At 42.7% G+C, this 14,520-nt stretch overlaps 1 protein-coding gene across 1 annotated transcript in view; it reads left to right on the forward strand.

Moving 5' to 3' along the window:
- LOC111821282 (zinc finger X-linked protein ZXDB-like) overlaps positions 1-14,479 on the forward strand; it is a 46,816-nt gene extending 32,337 nt beyond the window's left edge. Inside the window, exons 5-6 of the mRNA XM_023735081.1 lie at positions 8,267-8,878; positions 12,753-14,479. Coding sequence (XP_023590849.1) covers positions 8,267-8,873 — 607 coding nt within the window. The 3' untranslated portion in view covers positions 8,874-8,878; positions 12,753-14,479. The remainder of the gene's footprint in view (positions 1-8,266; positions 8,879-12,752) is intronic.
- The last annotated feature ends 41 nt before the right edge of the window (positions 14,480-14,520 follow it).

The raw sequence follows: 14,520 nt of genomic DNA on the forward strand, positions 1-14,520 counted from the left end.
TCGCTCTCTGTTCTCTTTCAGTATTCTTTCTCCGTTTGGTGTTCGGCTGAGTTCTTTATCTCTTCATTTGATGTTCTAGGGTTTCAGGATTGTTGATTTTCTGTTTGGCTTAGTTTTTCGGATCTTTGTTGTGGAGGGACGGCGTGGTGCTTCTGCCTAGACCGCCATCTTGCCGGAGTCCTCTGTAGGGTTTTTGATGGCTGGTTTTTTGGAAGTAGATCACCAGGTCTTCAGAGGTGCCTGTGGGTGGACTTGAATCTCCAGCCTTTTGGTTAGTAGCTGAGCATGTTAACCATGTGCACCACACATGGACTCCTTGTGGACACTAAGGTCATATAATATGATGGCAGTAAAAAAAGTGAAAAGAGACCGTGAGCCAGTTGTCCAAATCTTCAATTAGTGAGTAGGATTGACTGGAGGGTTGGTTGGCAGATGACAGTGGCAAAGAGGGGGAGAGGGTGGCAGAGCCAAATGGCATGAAACTCTAAAGAGCAGAGTTTTTGGAAAAGTGTCAAGAGGGAATGGGGAGTATGGAGAATGAAAAGTTCATCTTCCAGCACTGAGGTATGTGGAGATAATAAATAGTCATAAATTGGGTGTGCAGCTGTGCAAACCAGGTTTTAGGTAAGGCTAGGAGGTGAATGCTTTCAAGGAGCTTAACCTGTAATAAGAGAGATGGATAAAAAGGTAATTAAAATATGGTATATTAAGGACCCAGAGGTACCTTGGGAGAAAGGTCTGGAGATCTGCTTTTGAAAGGTCAAAGACATGAAAACTCTACGGAGCAGTTCTACTCTACACACATGGGTCTCCATGAGTTGGAATCAATTCGACAGCAACTGGTTTTGGTTTCTGGGTGGCGCAAATGGTTTATGCTTGTCTACTAACCTAAAGACTGGCAGTTTGAACCCACTCAGTAGTGCTGCAGAAGAAAGGCCTGGCAATCTGCTTCCATAAAGAGTACAGCCAACAAACTCCTATGGAGCAGTTCTATCCTGTAACACATGGGACCACCATGAGTTGTAATTGACTCAATGGCAACAGGGGCGGGGCATATAGTAAATGTATTGATAAGGCATCCAGTGTTATGGGAACATATAAGATGAGCTTTTAACCTAATCTTAAGAGTTTCTGGCAGAGATTTGAATGAAAATAGTAAAATATAAGTATACAACAAAGAATCATAAAAATAATAGCAATGATAGATTAGCATTTGAGGGCTTACCATGTGCCAGGCAAGGGACTAGACTTTTGCATTTTACATATATTTTTTTCTGGATTCCTACAACAATCCCATCAGATACTATCTATCTCTAATTTACAGACAAAGAAACAGGGAAATTAAGTACAGTCATGCATCGCATAATGTCCATTTGGGCAACATCTGACTGCATATACGTCCGTGGTCCCATTAAGTTTATGGTAGAGTTCAGAAATCCCAATTGGAAAATTGGACGTAGCAGACGTAATCAGACATAGCGAACACAACAGCTTCCCACACACAACACGTGAATCTCATGTCTCTTGTATAAAAAGTGATTGTGCTGCCGGGTATATGGTACAGTAGATGTATAATCTATAACATATGTCTTGATAGTCATAATAAACACCCATGTTACTGGCTTATGTATATACCGTATTGTACTTTCTATCATTATTTTAATGTGAACTTTCCCTACTTACAAATAAAAAGTTTACCATATAACAGTGTATGCTTCGACTTGTAGGCAGCAGCATCTAATCTTGGGTATCACGCATCTTTCAAGTGTTGTAGCATTATCTGTTTAATTTTCTTTTGAAAATATTACTGTGAAGTGCATCATGGCTCCCAAATGCAGCAAAACCAGTGCAAGTGATGGCAGGAGCAAGAGGCAAAGGAGAAATAACAATGTGGAAGTGAAACAAAAGGTATCCTATATAGTTTTGCTGAGCCCTGGTGGCGCAGTAGTTAAGAGCTTGGCTGCTAACCAAAAGGTCAGCAGTTTGAATCCACCAGACTTTCCTTGGAAACTCTATGAGGGCAATTCTACTCTGTCCTATAGGGTCGCTATGAGTCAGAATCGACTCAACAGCAATGGGTTTGGTTTTTGTTTTTGTTTTTTTAAGTATAAAATATGGTGTTCGCACAGTGTTCAAGTCACGTAACATCTTATTTCACAGAATGTATCATGGATGGTAAGTGATGCATGACTGTAACTTTTTCAACAGTACAGCTAGTGTAGTCGTTGCCCTGATGGGCTGAGCCAATCCCCAGCTGCTGGGAGTGCTGCCAGACAATAGCCTCAGCTGTCAGCCCTTTCTGGAAATTGCCTTCATCTAGTGCGAGCTGTCTTGCCTAAGATCACCCACCCAGTAACTGATCAATGTGGGAGTATAAAGGCTTAGCTCCTTCCTTTCAATCTAGGTCAACTCTGAAGGGCCATCCCAGTTTCAGAACTCCCTGTGGGGTCAGTTGAGACCTTTTTTGAGACCGCACAGTAATCAACTTCTTCCTCTGTCTAATCCTCCTTCACTCCCTTCCCTTCCATGTGTTTACCCTGAGACCACTCCCCAATAAACTTCCTGCAGTCTAATCTCCACCTCAGAGTCTACTTCTATAAATTCTACAACAGTTAGTGCCTGGAATGGTCTAAGAAAGCTGAGGCTAAGAAAGGATTGTGGAGCTGGGTCACCCACCAAACTGGCTTGAAATAAGGACCCCATCACTGGTGACAGAGGAGAACAGAGAGTCCTTGATACAAGGTAGTGAAGCAATTGCTAAAACATTCGCTCGTGGTGAATTGGGATACTATGCTGTTGGAAGAAAGAGCACTCATGGGAAATGGTTTCAGGCACTTGAGAAATATGTGAAATGCTATCTATGAGGGTGTTGGAATTGGGTGGCTGTTGCTAAGTGCAATTGGTGCTTTGGATAGGAGATTATGATTGACTTTGGATAGGAGTTTATGATTAACTAGGGTGATAGGTGAATCAAGGATGTCATCCTTGGGAGAGCCTTTCATTGAGACAGAATGAAGATCAGGAGGGAGATGAAGATGCTGATGTCTGTTTGAGATGCCCGAGATAGGGAGCTGGATATATGAGTTTGGAGGTCAATAAGAATATTGTTGTTGTTGTTGGGTGCCATCGAGTTGATTCTGACTCACAGTGGCCCCGTGTGACAGAGTAGAACTGCCCTATATGTTTTTTAAATAATTTCTTTTATTTTTGTTATTGTTATTGAGAATATACACAGTAGAACATACACCAATTCAACAATTTCTACATATACAATTTACTGACATTGATTACATTCTTCAAGGTGTGTAACCTTTCTCACACTCCTTTCCATAGGATTTTCTTGGCTGTAATCTTTATGGAAGCAGATTGCCAGATTTTTCTTCTGCAGGGCCACTGTGTGGGTTCCAACCACCAACCTTTCGGTTAGCAGCCAAGTGCTTAATCGTTTTGCTACCAGGGCTGCTACTAAGAATATTAGGACTAGAAATGTAGATTTTTGGAGTTATCAACATACATATGGTAATTGAAACCATAGACAGGGATGAAACCTATGGAGCCATGTATAGAGGGAGATGAGCTGCATGATTGCCATAGGCAGTTGTGTGAGTTGTGGGCCAAGGATGGGACTCTGGGGAACACCAAATACTGACGGAAGGGCAGAGGATTATGAGCTCATGAGGAGACTTTCCGCTGACCAGAGAAGTCATAGGAAAATCAGGAGAATGTGGTGGTGCCATGTAAGCTTAGGGAAAATATGGATAAGTGGTATCAAATGATGCCAACACATCAAAAAAGAGGAAGACTTAAAAGTTTCTATTAGTTTTAGAAACAAAAAAAGTCATGGATGACTTTGGTAAAGAGATGTTTTAGTGGAGTGATGGGGGTAGAATGCAGAGGCTTAAGCTAGAAGTGGACATAGGACTGAGTGAGAGCCCTTTTTTATGGGTTATTGTTGTTGAGGGAGCCCTGGTGGCGCAGTGGTTAAGAGCTTGGCTGCTAACCAAAATGTCAGCAGTTCAAACCCACTAGCTGCTCCTTGCAAACCCTATGAGGCAGTTCTCCTCTGTCCTATAGGGTCACTATGAGTTGGAGTCGACTCCACGGCGGAGGGTTTGGTGTTTTTTTTTGGTTGTTCTTTAGTAGCCCTGGTGGTGCAGTGGCTAAGCGCTCTGGCTGCTAACTGGAAGGTCCGCATTTCAAACCTACCAGTCACTCCTTGGGAGAAAGATGTGGCAGTCTACTTCCATAAAGATTACAGCCTTTGAAACCCTATGGTGCAATTCTACTCTTTCCTATAGGGTCACTATGAGTTGGAATCGACTTCATGGCAATGAGTTTGGGGTTGTTCTTGTTTAATGTGAGAGAAACCAGAGAATGTTTGCATGTTTATAGAGGGAGGCATTAAGGAGGGAGAAGAGGGGAGGCTGCAGAGGAGCAGGGGGGCCTGAGGGACTGGATTCAAGAGCTGTGGGGAAAGGGTTAGCCTTGCCAGGTAGGAAGGGGGCAGGGATGAGCAGAGGTACAGATACATTTGTAGTGGCAGAATGCTGAAGGAGTTTGGGTCTGATGGCTTTTATTATTCTTCTGTGAAGCAGGAGACACAATCATCTGTTAAGAATGAGGGGGAAGCTGAGGGGTCAGTGGTTTCAGAGAGCTATTGTGGAGAACAGGGTAGAGAACTGATTAATGAAACATAAAAGGATTGCTGGGTAAAGCGTAGAAGGTCCCATTGGAGTTGGAAACTGTGATTTATGAATTTCACCTATCTGAGTGGCTGTGTGGAGTCCCTGGGTGAGGCAATGGTTAAACTGCTCAGCAGCTAACTGAAAGGTTGGAGGTTTGAGTCCCCCCAGACATACCTCGGAAGAAAGGCCTGGCGATCTACTTCTGAAAAATCACAAATTGAAACCCCTATGGAGCACAGTTCTACTACTTTGACACACATGGGGTTGCCATGAGTCTGAATTGACTCGATGGCAACTGGTAGAGTGGCTGTGTACTTTGCAGCCCAGGTGCTGAGTTTGCTGATGGTTTATTGTGAGGACAAATGGCTGAAGGATTTGCGAATACTGGGAGAAGAGAGGTTCTACTGGGTGCAGCAAATGGTTAAGCACTCGGATACTAACCAAAAGGTTGGAGGTTCGAGCCCACCCAGAGGAACCTTGGAAGAAAGGCATGACTTGTGAAAGGTCACAGCATTGAAAACTCCATGGAGCAGTTCTACTTTGAAACACATGGGGTTGCCATGGGTTGGAATCAATCCCAGGGCAACTGGTTTGGGTGAAGAGGTGCTGAAGGGATGGCTGATGGGATCTAAGGGAAGAAATGAAGAGAAGAGCAGGATGACAGTTTGAGGGAAAGTAATGGTACAAACTGTGCACAGCATGGGGATATCATTACATTTAATTGGTGTTGATGTTTTCTGTCAGCCTATTATACTGTAAACTCCTGGAGGGTAAGTGTTCTTATTTTTGAGAAAAGTAGTAGCTTATTAAATGAATAGTACTTACCTTAAATGGTTATCTTGAGGTTAGGATAAGAATGCACACAAGAATATTTGGTGTGCATTTAAGAAGTGTTAAATGTTATTTGAATTAGAATCTGAAAGAATAGTTTTCAGTATAATTCAGAGTGTGATTTTTCAGTGTAGAAAAAAATTACAATAAGACAAAATGATAGGAAGTGATATAAATGAACACGGAATTTGAATAAGAAGACTCAGATTTTGGAGTCTGAACTCCTGTTTGGAGTTTCAGCTCTGCCACTTGTAAGCTGGGTAATATGTACAAGTCACTTGATCTTGTTGAGGTCCTCAGCATCCTCAAATGGGCAATTCATGCTTACATTACAAGGTGGTGTGGTGGCTTGTAAAATGGAAAGTGTTACATTTAATGGAAACACTGATGATAATTAAAATTGAGCTTTGTATTGAACAGTACTCTATCTTACTCTGCTCCCAATTTGTAGAATGGCATAGCCTCCATTACATTTCTTCATTCTGTCCTCACATTCTGCCCTTCATTCCATCCTTACATTCTGTCCTTTATTCTGTTTTTCACATAGTAGGTTCTCAGGAATCTGTTCTCAGGGATTAAACAAATTCGTGTAAGTACTTATTTATCACCCTCCTAAGCAACTAAAAATGAGGCAACACTGAGTGGCAGAATGCGTACGTACTAGAAAAAGCCCAGGCTTTAGATCCTGATAGAGCTGAGCTGAGATAGATCATGGTTTAAATTCCAGACTATTCACTCACTAGCTGTTTGACATTGGGCAAGTTATCAGTCTCAATTTCACCTTTTATAAAATGGGGATAATAGTACCTGTCTGGTAGAGTTATTGTGAGGGTTAAACCAGATAGTGTATGTAAACTACTTAGCATAGTGCCTACACATGGTAAGTACCAGAAATCAAACAAACAAAAAACCCAGTTGCTCTCCCGTAGATTCTGACTCATGGCAACTCCACGTGCGCCAGAGTAGGATTGCACTTTTGGAAGTAGATCCACAGGCATTTATTCCGAGGTACCGCTGGGATAACCTTCAGTTAGTAGTCCAGTGCCTAAACAGTGCCTAACCTTTAACTTTCAGTTAGTAGCCCAGTGCCTAACCATTTGCACCATGCAGGGACTCCTACGGTAAGTACAGTAGTCAATAAATAGTAGCTATTATTAGCTACATCATAACCATGCAGTCTGACTTAAAGGAAACCTATGTAAAATACTTGGTTCATAATTGGTGCTTAATAAATGGTAGTTATTACAGCAACTATAATCCAAATCAGGAGAAAATATTGACTCTTTTTTGTAATGTTTAACTTCAAGTAAGACACAAAAGGTGCTTCCTAGCTTGAGTACTACTGATTGCACAATACTGGTGGTTAGGGAAAAAAGTTTAATGAGATTCATTGAGTGTGTGTCTGACACACACTAGCTCAGCTATGATCACAAAAGTTGTAAACTTTTAACAGGTAAAAGTATTTTAAAAAGTGATTGAATTGTTATTGCCTGGTATTTGAGAAAGCACTCTTCCTGCAAATTAATTCTGCGTTTATGAAACACAGCGTATAAAAGTGTTCTGTTTTAGGTAATCCACAAATTTAGTGCCACATATTAGGCAGTTAGAAAGCATATGTTTAGTCCTTTTGACACAAGTACTGCCCAGAGGGCAGACTGTTACTGTTTCAGACAGCAATAGCACAACTTCATGAAATAATTTTTACATAACAGAAATAATAGGGGGAGGAGAGGCATCATTATGGGTCTACTACTTGGTTCCAGTGCTTTTCATCTTGACCAAAGAATAATAGCTCTCACCCACACCTCAGCCCCTAAATTCAAACTGTACTCCTGTTTGAGGTGGTCTCGGCCTACCCCTAGTGTTGCCATAAATCATGGCACTGTCCTCTGTTGGTTTCTTGAAAACCTTCCACCAGGCTTGGGCTTTACAGGGTTAAAGCGAGGTGCTGTGGAAATCGGATACTAAGTAAGTATCAGGAATGCTACACGAGTTACAAACCTTCAAAGCTTTCTAAGGATGTCGGTCAGTGAGGCTGCCCTCAGGCAGGCGCAAACTTGGATTTCCACCTCAAAGCCTTTGTCTCACATACTTTGGAGAGGTTATTAGGAGGCGACCAGTCCCTAGAGAAAGACATCATGCTTGGTGCAGTAGAGGGTAAGCAAAAGAGAGGAGGACCCTCAAAGAGATGGATTGACACAGTGGCTGCAACATGGGCTCAAGCATAGCAACTGTTGTGAAGACCGCGCAGGACCAGGCAGTGTTTCCTTCTGTTGTACATAGGGTCGCTATGAATCCAAACCGGCACCTAATAACCTCCAAACAGAGTAGACCGGTTACAGGCGAGGAACTCGCACCACTGCGGACGCCGTTTCCTTTCCCAGGTGAAAACCAGATGGCCAAGAGAGGTTCTAAACGGGGATCCGGGAAAGTTAGAGGAAAACAGAGAAGTTTCTAGACTATGGTTGCGGGGGCAGGAAAGGGAGGAAGGGGTGGTCGGGGGGAGGATGACCACCCCAGATGGCGCCCCTGAGAGGGGTGTGTCCGGCTGGAAGGACGTCTCCAGGTGTCGGGAACTCAGTTTCTCCGGCCAGTCCTCCGTGGTGTGACACAAGAGCTGCTGCCCTGGAATGACATGGTGTTGTCATATTTCTTGGCAGAACTAAAGTACTCAAAGGGATCCGCCGGTGGGTGGGCATTTGGAGACAAGCGCGCTGCTGGAGGCTGACCGTTGCTCACCTCTTTTTCAGGTGGCCTCGATGCAGGGCTCAAGGCGAAGTGCGGCCGCGGCCACGGGCGACCGTGGCTTTGCTTACGTCGGCCTCTGCTTCCTGCTGCTCAGATACCTCGGCGCGGCCGGGAGCAAGAGCTACCCTGCGTTTCCCCAGCCAAAAACTCTGTTTGCGCTGCCGGGGCACACCCGCTGCCGAGTCGAGCAGGCCAGTCCTGCCGTTCCCCGGACCTGGCCGCGTCCTCCCCCTGCGGCGGGCCACGCGCAGCCCCAGCCCAGAGCCCCGCCTCCGGGGCTCTCAGGAGCAGAGGGTGCCGTGCGCCCCGGGGCCGCACGGCACCGTCGGGGCCTCCAATGCTGCGGCGTCTTGGGACTGTAAGGGGCTGACGCGCGGGCGGCCCCCGCCCAGGCCTCTTCACCCGAAGCCACGGCTCTGCAGCGGCGCTTCCCAGCAGCAGCCGCGGCGCTGGAGCCCTGCTGGGCCCGGCCCGGGGGCGGGGAAGCCACTCTGCTGCAAGCTCTCCTGTGGGCCGTCCAGTTCCCAGCGGAGTCTCCCTCCGAGCTGGCTCACGCTGCTTCGGAGCTGGGAGGCCTGGGCCTTCACGTGCATTCACCTGCGACGTTAGGCCAGGTGGGTTGGGATAAGGGAAGTCCTCGTGGCTCCCAAACTCGGGTGTGCAGTACAGTCTACTGCGGAAGTGTTTAAAATCCTGTGGACGCCTTCTGCTGGTCTGAGTGCTTCCTGGGGACCTGCATTTTAGCCAGGAGTTCTACGTTATTTGGGGCTCTTGGGGAATCAACTGCCTTTTGGTGAGGAATCTTAGTTATTTTCTCTGTGCAGAGGATATTTTTTCATGCCTCTAATAAATCAAATAATAGTGAGGAAAGCTACTTGAAAACTACAAGTATAACATAGAACTACAACTACTATTTGAGTCAAATAAAGGGCATGCCCAGGATAGACCATTTTTAAGGAACTGAAAATGTTTTAAGTGATTAATGTACAAGACAGTGGACTTATTGATGATTTTTTTATTTAAGCATTTTCAGATATATTCTAAATAGCATTTAAGTTAGACAACTCAGTTCTTAAACATTCATAAGATGCCTTGCTGCCTTTAAAATATTATTCAATTTTTTTATCTTTAATTCTTGAAATACAATTTTCAATGGAGTTAGAAAGGAACAAGAGGCCTCCTTTAAACTTAACTGATCCCCATTTTCTTCGACTGCTGCTGTTAATGCTTTTTTGTCATATCCTTGCTCATACTTAGTTTCTTCTCCACTCATTGTCTCTGGCCCTCCTGCTCAGGCTTTTACATGTTTATATAATTTAGCTAACTTTTATATATCAAAACCTCCAAGTCCTAGAATTTCTGTATTCTTTAAGAAGGTACCTAGAAGGTAAACATGAGCAAGGTATAACTTTAAAGCAAAATAGTGATTTCATTTGACTAGGTCAAAATAAATTGTCATGATACTGGAACAAGATGATAGAACCCAGAGCTCCAGTTTGTATTCTTTTTATTATGTGATGTGAGCTTGGTCAGGAAAAGGTGCATTTCTTTGTCAGGGTTTAAGAACATAATATTTTCTGAGCATTGTTCCCTCATCCAGGTTGAACACAACTTAAGTGTTTCAGTTACCTCTGGCGTCATCTCACTGACAAAAGTGTTTGGGAAAGTTTAGGACCATTAATCAGGGATTAAGGAGCCATGGTGGTACAGTGGTTACAGTGCTTGGCTGCTGACTGAAAGGTTGGCAGTTCAAACCTACCAGCTGTTCAGCAGGAGGAAGATGTGGCAGTTAGCTTCCATAAAGATTACAGCCTTGGAAACCCTATGGGGAGGTTCTACTCTATCTTATACGGTTGCTATGAGTCAGAATCAACTTGATGGCAATGGGTTTGGTTTTTTTTATTTCATTTTTTTTTTAGATCAGGAATTAAATCAAAACTATCGAGTTGAGAGTACAGTCCAAGGTGTCAAGATATTTAGCTCTGCGTGTGATCTACTGGACTACTCGCTTCTCTCCCAGGGCCTTAGTTTTCTCACCTGTCAAATGAGAGAATTGGACTAGGAAGTCCTTAAAGACCCTTGGACTCCTTGGCTTCATGTACTTGTGGTGGAGAGCCTGGGTAAATTCAATCACATTTAACGCTGAACCCCAGAATGTAACGGATCAAGATTCCTTGGTGCATTGGACTACCAAAGCCACAAAAAATAATTTGAACAGTTATGGGCACTTTTTATTTGTGTTGTTGTGTTAGTATACTGTCGCAGCGGCAACAGTTGTCGGGGCAGCGGAGACAGTAACCAATTCCACAACTCTTACAGAGAACTGGGGCCAGGAGGGTCACTCTGAGGAGTCGAACCCTCTGTAAAGACTATAGCCAATCCTCAAAACATCTCACAACAAGGATGAATCTCTAGGCCATTATGTTGAGTGAAATAAGTCAATCATAAACAAACAAATATTGTATGAGATCACTATTATAAAAACTCAAGGAAAGGTTTACACACAGGAAAAAACAATCTTTGATGATTATGAGGGAGGGGAGGGAAAGGGAGAGGAAATCACTAACTAGATAGTAGACAGGTGTCAACTTTGGTGAAGGGAAAGACAACACACAATGTAGAAGAAGTCAGCACATCTCAACCAAGGCAAAGTTACAGAAGCTTCCTAGACATATCCAAACACCTTGAGGACCTGAGTTACTAGGGCTGAGGGCTGGGGACCATAGTCTTAAGGGACATCTAGGTCAATTGGCATAACATGGTTCATAAAGAAAATGTTCTACATCCTACTTTGTTTGGTGAGTAGTGTCTGGGGTCTTAAAAGCTTTCGAGCAGCCATTTAAGATACATCTATTGGTCTACAGGGATCGCAATAGAGAGTCCTGGACAGAGCAGGAGAAGAATGTAGAACAAAATTCAAATTCATAAAAAAAGACTAGACTTACTGGTCTGACAGAGACTGGAGGAACCCCGAAGACTATGGCCCTCAGACACCCTGCTAACTCAGAACTAAAGCCACTCCTGAAGCCCACTTTTCAGACAAAGATTAGATAGGCCTATAAAACATACAGAGCCCTGGTGGTGCAGTGGTTAAGAGCTCAGATGCTAACAAAAAGGTTGGCAGTTCCAGTCCACTAGCTGCTCCTTAGAAACCCTATGGAGCAACTCTACTCTGTCCTGTAGGGTTGCTATGAGTCAGAATTGACTCAACAGCAATGGAATAAAACAAACAATAACACACATGAGGAATGTGATTCTTAGTTCAATCAAATATACAAGACCAAACGGGCAACTTCTGCCCGAAAGCAAGATGAGAAGACAGGAAGTGACAGGAAAATTGGATGAATGGACATGGGGAACCCAAGGTGGAAAGGGGGAGAGTACTGTCACACTGTGGGGATTGCAATCAGTGTCACAAAACAATTTGTGTATAAATTTTTGAATAAGAAACTAACTTGCACTGTAAACTTTCAAAAAAACCAAACCCGTTGCCATTAGGTCAATTCCGACTCCTAGCGACCGTATGGGACATAGTAGAACTGCCCCATAGGGTTTCAAAGGAGTGGCTGGTGGATTCTAACTGCTGACCTTTTGGTTAGCAGCCAAGCTCTTAACCACTGTGCCACCAGGGCTCCAAGCACAATAAAATTATATGTCTTTAAAAAAAAAAAAAAAAAAGATTACAGCCAAGAAAACCCTGTGGAGCAGTTCTACTCTGTCACATGGGGTCGCCATGAATCAAAATCACCTCCAAAGCACCTACCAACAACAAACTCCTTTCTAAGTTTATTTTTAACATCCATTAGCTGGGCATGTTCTTCATGTTTTTTGTTCTAAAACCAAGCCATTGATTTATGAATAAAAAACGAGCAAAGCCTATGTCTCATCATATTGGTCACTCTCTCTAGAAGAGTCTAAGTGGAAAAACAAGCGTGCCCATGTGCATACCCCTGTCCACTCATGGACACACAAACAAACACATTAAAAAACCTATGGTCCCACTGTCTTTGGCCTGTAAAGGCCACGGTTAACTGCAAAGTTAGCATTTCTGTATGATATTCTCTCCTGTAGTTAATTCGATTCTGTGGATAGCTTTGGATAATCACAGGCTTAGTGACATTTGCTTTGAGCTATGGTTGTGTGTGGTGTCCTATAGGGTTGCTATGAGTCGGAACTGAGTCAATGGCAATGGGTTTTTTCTTTTTTATGGTTATGTGTGGAATTAAAAAGAACACTTCTACTCTAATAACCACATAGTTTTTATATCTAAGTCTGTTACTTTTCATTTTAAGATAGTTGTATTAAATTTTGGTACTATAAAACCTCACGTAATCTAAGGTTTTTGTATACGCAAATAAGTGAAGAGCCTAAGGCTTCATGTTGGTACAAAGTTAGAATGTTTGGGATATTTAGGATCTATGTTAAGTTTAAAGTTCTTGAAATAGGAAGTCATATTACGAAAATTACCACTTTTAACTCAATCTGTAGCCTTTTCACAGTGCTTAAGCTAGAAGGAAAAAACAAGGAACAGTTATGCAGCAGTCATCCTGGCTCTTCCTACTGTGATACAGGAGGAAATGAAGTCTCACCTGAGGATACACTGGTCCTACAACTGGAGCTTGCAAAGGGACGAGGAAAATTTGTTGACATGCAGATTTGCAGCAAAAACTCATAGAACGACAGCAAATATTAGCCAGCAATGAGATAGACTAGCAAAAGAAAATACCTGAGCAAATGAATCTGATTACACTCCAGGACGGTGTGCTCTTTGACACTGTGAAGCAGAAGTGTTTTCATAGCTTGCAGAAGGACATCCAATGTTATTTTGAAACTCGTCTATGGGGTCTACAGAACCAGGTCAGAAATCATCTCTAGAAGTCATACTCTGTGCATAGAGTTGAAGCTAATGCAAAAGTGATTGATGTTGGAGAAAGCGCGCTGGACCGAGGCCTTTGTGAAAGTGATGAATTTTGCAGTTTCCCAAAGAGACCATCACAGTGTGAAAACCACATGCTATGCCCTGCTGGTTTTTTCCAGGTGTCTGAATGTGCCACAATCGCAGATCAGATTTGTCAGGTGAAATACTATAATCTTATCCATTATAATTAGTGCTTTAAAGATACTTCTGTAAGGCAGGGGGCTGCATTCCCTAAAGTTGTTGAAGTAATTATGACTCTTAAGTTCAATTTTACTTGGGTTAAAAAAAAGTTACGGTAAAATATTTCAAATTAATTTTTAAATGTTACAAAATGAGCAGCCTCATCATTTTTATTTACAAAAGTATGCTGGTTAAAAAATAGTGTAACCTAAATAACTTTTTGGAGTTCCTGGGTGGTGCAAATGCTTCAGCACTCGACTACTAGCTGAAAGGTCGGTGGTTTGAACCCACCCAGAGGTACCTCAGAAGACAGGCCTGGCGATTTGCTTCTGAAAGGTCACGGCCTTGAAAACCCTATGGAGCAGTTCTACTCTGCACACACGGGGTCAGTATGAGTTGGAATCTACTTAACGGCAACTAACAACAACAACAACAAATAACCTCCTAGGTGCAGATTTGCAAACAGCATGCATCTGAACTCAGTTGGTATTTCTAGTTCTAAATTTCTTTCTCTTTCCATAATTTAGTCAGAAGGTACATCATTCCTCAAAATAAGCAGACAGAATCAACATAAAACTGTCCTTATGTCATCTATATTTTTGTGACTTAAACAATGTGATGATTATACTTTTCAGGATAGAGATGAATGCATTGGATCTCCAAATATATGTGGTGAAAGGATAAAATTGTCTCAACACTCCCGGTTGTCTGTGAAGTGTCCATTTTTAATAAAAATGAAAGAAAGGATACTAATAACAGGCATGAATCCCATCACTTGAGATGTTTTCAGACACACGCACACACAAAGGAACTCCAGCACTCACACCCTTAATTCTTACTCAGTTGTATAGGGATTAATAATTTCTCAACTTTCTAGGGGAAATTTCTAGTTCTACATTGCCTTCCTTTTATTTCTCAGTACTCTTTTGGGAATTCCCCTATCATCTGCCTTTGAGTTCTCAGCACACACAAAGATATTTTAATGATTTTCAAAGCAGAATGTAATTTAGAAGGTAAATTGGATGCAAAAGCATCATACAATGTATTTGAAAGCCAAAAAGACTTGAGTTTGGTTGTTTGGGTTTCCTTGATGCTTCCACTAATTAATACAGGTAACTGACCCAGCTCAAAAAAAAAAAAAAAAAAAAAAAAAAAAAA

Source organism: Trichechus manatus, unplaced genomic scaffold (genome assembly GCF_000243295.1).
Source record: "Trichechus manatus latirostris isolate Lorelei unplaced genomic scaffold, TriManLat1.0 scaffold00075, whole genome shotgun sequence".
Taxonomy (NCBI): Eukaryota; Metazoa; Chordata; class Mammalia; order Sirenia; family Trichechidae; genus Trichechus; species Trichechus manatus.